At 26.7% G+C, this 8,236-nt stretch overlaps 1 protein-coding gene across 1 annotated transcript; it reads left to right on the top strand.

The window, feature by feature from the left end:
• Window positions 1-858: 858 nt before the first annotated feature.
• Window positions 859-6,908, top strand: LOC114120634 (endoplasmic reticulum resident protein 44). The gene is made up of 7 exons (XM_027982600.2): window positions 859-1,312; window positions 1,384-1,456; window positions 2,004-2,159; window positions 4,318-4,496; window positions 4,884-4,999; window positions 5,073-5,368; window positions 5,458-6,908. The coding sequence occupies exons 1-7, from the start codon at window positions 1,253-1,255 to the stop codon at window positions 5,805-5,807; spliced, it is 1,230 nt and encodes a 409-aa protein (XP_027838401.2). The 5' UTR covers window positions 859-1,252; the 3' UTR covers window positions 5,808-6,908.
• The last annotated feature ends 1,328 nt before the right edge of the window (window positions 6,909-8,236 follow it).

The raw sequence follows: 8,236 nt of genomic DNA, 5'->3' as shown, positions 1-8,236 counted from the left end.
TTTCCCTCCAACATATTTTCGATGCGGACATTTTCCCCCCATTTTTTTTTTAAGTTTATTATTTAATATTTAATAAGAAATTATTTTTTTCAATAAAATATAATCAATTATACTATAATTACCTATTATAGTAGATGTATATTTTTGATCAATTCAACTACTTGAAACAATAAAATAATAGAAATATTTTATTTAAAAGATTGTCTAAATAAAAAAGTAATAGTACTAGCATATTGTATTATTCGCTAGTATCTAAAATTAATAAATTGTTAAAAATTAAAACAGGTACGGTTTTTTTAACAAAAAAAAAAATAATAAATAAATATGAAACACGATTACAAAATATGTGCTTAAATATAAAAAAAGTATCAGAAATTAAATGTTTTTTACAAAATATATCATTTTTATGTCTAAATTTTTAGACTATATTTCATAAATATTTTTAACCTTTTGTACTTATATAATTTTTTTACATTTTATTATACAATTTTATTATATTTATGAAAAAACAAAAATGTAATTTATAGTATAAATATATAAAGTTTATTGTAGTATAATTGATTATATTTATGAAAAAAAATAATTTCTTACTAAGTAATAAATAATATTAAATTATTAAATAATAAACTTAAGAAAAAAATGGGGGGAAAATGTCCGCATCGAAAATATGTTGGAGGGAAAATGTCCTACTACGCCAAAAACAGTCGGGGGGAAAATTTCCGGGGGGAAATTGTACGGTTACCACACAATACACGCGATCTTATCACAGAAAAATTGAAAAATAAAAATTAATAATTATTATTCTGTTTGTAGTCTTATAATAAATAACAATATATTATAATATCTTAATTATTCGTATTCGTGGACCGTGGTTTTACTACTAGTTAGGTATATAAAAATTAAAAAATAGTCTTTGTTATACTAGTCCCTCTGATTGTCGTATTTTCTTCTCCACGTTACCGTTATCAGTCTCATGGAACAAATCGACGTGTCGTAATCAACGAACATTCGCCGGATGACGTCTAATGGTTTTCGTGATATCTTCAAATTTTATTCCTAAAGGTAAAATTATTTAACATATTCTCTAAAATTGTGTGATGGTCTGTTGGTCGTAATCCATCATCGAGTAGAATTCTGTGATTGTTATTTCCACTGTCCAAACTCCACAAAGAATTGCGTTCATTCTCTTGCAAAAGAAATAAAGAATTAGTCCATACCCTGATGTTACCTCAAGCATAGTATTCAAAATACCATGAATCAAAATTATTGGAAAATATTCGCTAATAAATTGTTCCTGCTGTTTTTTTTCACCGTAAGTATACTGACTAGTTAGTCATTATGTTTAATTTATATTGTATATTGTCTAATGGGTTGAAATTTTAGGCTTATCTGTTCTACAATCCAGTAACCAGCAATGCTGTTAAACTCACCAGCCAAAATGTTGATATGACATTGGGTAACTATTAATATTGTTTCAATTCCGTGTATTATTGATTAAAAATGTGTTAAATAATAATAACTTAATATGTCTAACAACTGGTGTGAACGTGCATTTATAAAACACTACGATATCTATAAAAAATGTATATACACTTGTTATGGAAAATTCAAAATGGCCTATCAGTCCTTTTCACCTTAAATCAAATTATTTCAGATTACATTCAATCATTCTATTTATGTTATAAAGAATTTGTTGGTTAATCTGATTTTTTCTCCAAATTTTAGAGTTATTCTAAAAAAGAAAAAATTTGTACTCAACCATAGTAGCATATTTTTAAAATACTCAGGGACGTTCTAACAATGTCTGGTTAAGTGTCGGTTAACACTAACCAGTAGAATTCTATCGGTTAACATATGAGAAATTCTTCTGGTTAGTGTTATCATGCACTAACCGAACATTGTATGAACAGCCATAAAACTTATATTTATAACAAATATTACTCACTGAAACACTTAAACCACCTAATGATTTTCAGTAATTTATGTTTAATATTTTTTTTTAGCATCCAATGAGTTAGTTATAATAAATTTCTATGCCGATTGGTGTCGGTTTAGTGGTATTCTTACTCCAATCTTTGATGAAGCTGCTGCAAAAGTCTCTGAACTTTATCCAGATTCTGGTAAAGTTGTATTAGGGAAAGTCGACTGTGATAGTGAAAGTAAGTAATCATATTTTATTTTTTTCTAAATTATTTAGTATCTAACCATTCTAACCTTAATTTTAACTTTAAAATATGTTTTTTTTTTATATTCAAATAAAATGGCTTACATTATGTATAATTTGGAGAACACATTATACATTATGTATAACCTGAAGATAACATTATTAATGACAATAATAATAATGATATCCACTTAAAAGATTTAAACTTAATTGATGATATTAAAATTTGTTAAATTATATAGGAATTAATCATGTTAGTTTTTAATTATTATTAATTTCCCAAATACTAAAATTATTTTTATGTAATATTTCTAATTTTTTTTAAAATATGTTTGATTCTTTGTATGAACTTCAAATTGTTTTTTTGACAAGTTTTTTATGAAAACTGAATTAGGTACTACCAAGAAAATAATTATAAAGATAAATGTATGTGCATATTTAAATATATATATATATATTACTATTGTTAGTCATTAAGTCTATTACTATCTATTATAAATATAAATTTGCCCTTATTATAAGCAACAGTGCATGACTCAAGATAACCTTAAAAGTTTTATCCTAAATATATGTTTTGGTAGCTTTGTTGGGGATATGATTAAAGTACTTAATGTTTTTATAAAATTAGCATTTCATATTATCATGTTCATATTATCACATAAGTATCAGTTTTTATACTACAGTTATTTAGACTCAAAATTAAAATTTAATGAAAATATATTTTAAAAAAATATTTAAAATATATATAGTTTTAATTTCATGTCATATTTGGTTAATCAATATTTTAAACATTCTAAATACTGCCATTTTTAAATTGTCAATTACATTCTAAAATATCTTTTATACATTATGTTATCAATTCTCATTAAAAGTTCTTAATATGTATATTTTATAATTGATTGTGATTTTTATGTTTATTTTTGATGTAATACATTTAACTAGACACAAAAACACTTTAAATTTAGTGTATGCATAAAGATTCAAATAATTATTAAGTGCCATGTTAAGATTAAAATTATGCTTATGAAATATTTATCTTATTTTTATTGATTTATTATTATAACTTTAAATAAATGAAAATATAGACAGCCTATAATAAGTACTTGGAAATTTAAACTTGAGAATTTCTTTAAAGTTTATTTATATATTATATATATATAAATTGTTTTTGTTTTTCCTTGTACAGTTTATAGTTATTGAAATATATATATTATATTTAGACTTATATTATGTATATTAATTATTTTTAAAAGTTTTAAACATTTAATTATTGACCTCAAAGTTAATACAAAAAATGGTAACAGAATAGATTCAAACATAAAAAATATTTAAGTATATAGTCAATAGCAAAAATTCTTTTAGCCTACTAACCTAACCTAATACATTAAATGCATGAAATTCAAATGTTGTTGACTTTTCATTTTAAGAAAACCTATTTACTTATAAATTTAAGTATAAATTAGTTTGTATGTATTAAATCAGCGGTTCCCAAACTGTGCGCCGCAATGTCTTTTCAGGGGCGCCGCGTCGCCGTAGAAATTGACCTGGTCTAAAAATAAATTTTAACTCGATGACGGCGGCGAGGGTAATGCGACAAAACCGATTACTATAATATCGGTAGAGAAAGTTTTTTATTCATTTTTTATGATTAGTTATGCTATGTTTTGGGAAGGGCGCCTTGAGAAAAGTTTAGTTCAAAAAGGGCGCCGTGAGCTAAAAAAGTTTGGGAACCGCTATATTAAATAATAAATAATGTAGTAATTATAATAAAATCATAGTATACATAATATGGTAGTTATGCAATTATTGTATGCTCAGGTGTATAAAGGCAAACATAACTTATGTATTAATACAAGACTCTAAACCAGCGGTTCTCAACCTGTGGTACGTGGCAAGCTCATAGGTGGTACGCGAAAAAATCCTCCCTTTATAAAAAACATGTACGTATACATTTATTAATAACCAAAAAAAAAAAAAAAGCAAAAATATGGTCAGGTGGTACGTAAAAATTTTCAAACTGTGTAGGTGGTACGCGAGTACAAAAAAGTTGAGAACCGCTGCTCTAAACTATAATAACAATAAAATAATATAATACATATGTAATCACATTTGAAAACAAATTTTTTACTCATGATTAAACAATTTTTTTTCAGCTTCCATTGCATCTAGATTTCAAATTACTAAATATCCTACTATAAAAGTATTAATAAATGGACAACCAGCTAAAAGAGAATATAGAGGTAAGCGATCAGTTGAAGCTTTTGTGTCTTTTGTACAAAAACAACTTGAAGATCCCATACAAGAAGTGGCAAACTTATTTAGTGCAGCTGATGTAAGTTGAATAATAACATTGTATAGTCTATTCAAAATGAGATCTGTACACGGCGGCGACCAGTTTCCATCGGGTCGCGCAGGCAAATTGTTGATTCAACTTGTCGTGTTCTCTCAGGATTCTTCAGTTGCCCATACTTTCGTAGTGCTAGGTAGATGTGCGTGCGTCGTGCTTTCTGTACATTTTAAATTATTTTAATTCAACGAGAGTTGATACTGTAAATAATGTAAAGTAAATAATGTGACGTTCTCTTCGGTGGTGGCGCATTGGACCGCCGCCATGGAACAGAGCCACACCCATGCACAGTATTTGACCACCCGTACAAATCTCATTTTGAATAGACTAAAGGTATTGTTTTCTTTTTTTTACATTAATTTTTGTCTTTAGGTGAAGTCAAGAGTTGTAATCGGATACTTTGAAAACAAAGAATCTCAAGAATACCAAATATTTAGAAAAGTGGCAACAAATCTCAAAGACGATTGTCTTTTTTATGCTGGAATTGGGTAACTATCATTAATCTTTTGTATATTTTAATATCAACAATATAAATATGACATTTCAATTTTCAATTTATAGTGAAACATTCCGTGCTATGCATCCGCCCAACGAAACAATAATAGAATTTAGACCTGATCGAGCATCTCCCAAATCTGAACATCATACTTTCACAGGAAATTCAGCCGATTATGATTCATTAAATATATGGGCGACAGACAATTGCTTACCATTAGTACGTGAAATAACATTTGAGAATGCTGAAGAAATCACAGAAGAAGGATTACCATTCTTACTATTTTTCTATCATCCTGATGATTTGGAGTCAATTAAACTGTTTAAAGAAATTGTTGGCACTCATTTAGTACAAGAAAAGCGTAAGTATTGACAATTTAATATTTATTTTAATTGTAGTAACCATTAACCATTATAAGTTAATTTTATTAATGTATTATTATTGTTTCAGAACGGGTAAACTTTTTAACAGCTGATGGTGTTAAGTTTGCTCATCCATTACAGCACCTGGGGAAACGACATACTGACTTGCCTGTAGTCGTTATTGACAGTTTCAAGCACATGTATCAGTTTCCTGCAAAAAGTGATCACAGAAATCACGAGCATTTGAAAGCATTCATTGATGATCTGTACTCAGGTAAATTACATAGAGAGTACCATTTAGGTCCTCAGGAAATTTCTGCCATAGAAATAGTTAATGGTAATAACCAACCTGCTGAACAGACGATGCCACCGGAATCTACTTTTAAAAAACTGGCACCATCTAAGAATCGATACACATTATTAAAAGAAGAATTATAGCTTAACGATACTATGTGGCATATCGAATTATAACTGCCCTACATAGTTTTTACTATTAAGTTATTGAGTTTATTTCCCATGTGAATCATTTTATTTTTTTTTTGTTCATATTTTAAAATTTACCATTAACTTTATTATTATTGTTTTCCCTCCAATTTTTTTGTCCGTATCTCAGATTGTTCCATTTTTATCATATTATTGTAATATTTTGATTATCATTATAAGGTGCTGGTACCCATTCAAATTATATTATTATGTGTACATAATTTAATATTTATTAACTATTTAAATGTCATTCTATTTTTAAGATATCTGTTATTTTGCCATGTCAATGCCTATGCACAATTAGCAATTAAGAGAATAACACTGTTATACTAAATTAGATTTTAGTCTGTACTTTATTTTAAAGTATTTTTTCTGAAATCTCTGAACGCTTTAATTTATGACTTTGAATACTCATTTTGTATTATAATATTATGTATTATGTATTGTATGCCAAGAAACAAAATTATGTTAAAATAATTTTTACATAATACTGGTTTGGTATAACAAAAGTGTATAAATTTGGCAGAACTGATAAAACTTTAGATTTGATTAATAAACTGTGGTCAAAACCAAGTCCATCTGTTCATTTTCCAGTCTAGGAAATTATAATTAACTATTAGTACTTGTAATAATTATTATACTGTATTCTAGACATACTTACACACATACACACACACATATATATTTATACATATAAGATAATTGAATGCTGAAGTTATTATATATTGTACAATATACATGTAGCGGCATGCATCACATCTCTATTTTGATAATCATTAATATATATTTATAAATGTATGTAAGGTGAATCATTGAGCGTTTGTGCTTGGTGTAATTCCTAAACATTTCTTAAATAAATACACACATATAGTGAAGACTTATAACCACTGTTTAATAATATAATTATTGTAAAATTATTTATTTAATTTTTAACAGAATATTAATATTTTATATCTTTGTAAAATACAATTTTATTGTTTTACAATATAGATATTATTTTCGGTACAAAGTTATTAAATGTAAAAAATAAAATGATATAATAACATTGATGAAAAATTGTTTTCCAATAACATTTTAATTGCTAATTATCATGTAATACCTTTACTTTCTGTATAATTTGGTTTTTATTGTTCAATGCATCTTTGTATAATATGCTTAAAAAAACTGGTCACTGTAAATCAAGTATGATAATTGTACATTAGACAATACATTGCATTCTGATGGTCCCAACCAGTGTTTATGGTCAGACCTTTTCCTATCATAGTATTATGTCAGTGTCTGAGTTGTTGCCACTGTGTTAAGTTTTTAATAATAATTATAGAGGTGTAAAGTGCAAAAATTTAAGCAGTTTAAAAGTTTTTGGCATACAAACTGCATGCCAATAATATCTATACCTGCATTTATGAATAATAAATATGCATTATCTCAGTACATGTTTTAATATTATATGTGTAACCGTGAACACTACTCCTACAATTATGTACTCGACAACGAATAATGTGACGCATGAAAAAACTGTATTGTTAAGTACAAATTAATCTTGATTTATACAATTTTTACAAAAGTATAATATTTATATAATTATTTTACACATTTAAATAATTTCAAAATCAATAATAAAACTGTATACTGTATAGTTCTAAAATAGTAATAGAGCTGTTATTGAAAGTATAGTTAATATTTTTCACAAAAAAAAAAAAAAAAAAACAACATTGTATAAAGTACCTGTACTATAATATTACTATATACTATATATCTAACAACCAAAGAAACCTTTTAAAATAGTTCTTAGATTTTGAATAAAAAAGGCATACAAATTTTTGATTATTATTCATTATTAATGTAATACGAGGAACATAACTAAATATTTTTTATGTTTGAGTATCATCTAGATCAGTGATTCCAACCAGTTTGTATCCGCGCACCACCTAGAATCTAATATCTAGATTTAATTAGGACTACGGACCACTTTGGGTTTTGGTTTATTTAACCACTACACTAGAAATATAATTTTTCCAATATTACATGGATCAGTATCGACGTCGGTTCGCAGACTAGCGGTTTAGAACCACTGATCTAGATCATTAGTCTAACAACCTTCAACAAAATAAATACAACTTGTACAAGTAACACTAAGATATAATTTGCATTAATGATCAGAAATTTAAAGGGAACTTTTTTTAGTTTAAACCTTTTTCAATGATAAAAATATTGTTATATGATAATTGTATAAAAGTGACAAGTGCAAGTGCTAACTGCTGAGTGCTCCATCTGCACTTGCATAAATCAGGACCTGACTAGTCTACAGTGAGTACAAAAATGTCAAATTCAGTCAGTTCTCTTATCACGAATTCACGACGGCACGATAAAAATAATAACACTGA

Source organism: Aphis gossypii, chromosome 1 (genome assembly GCF_020184175.1).
Source record: "Aphis gossypii isolate Hap1 chromosome 1, ASM2018417v2, whole genome shotgun sequence".
Lineage (NCBI taxonomy): Eukaryota > Metazoa > Arthropoda > Insecta > Hemiptera > Aphididae > Aphis > Aphis gossypii.
This window is presented reverse-complemented; position numbering and strand designations above follow the sequence as displayed.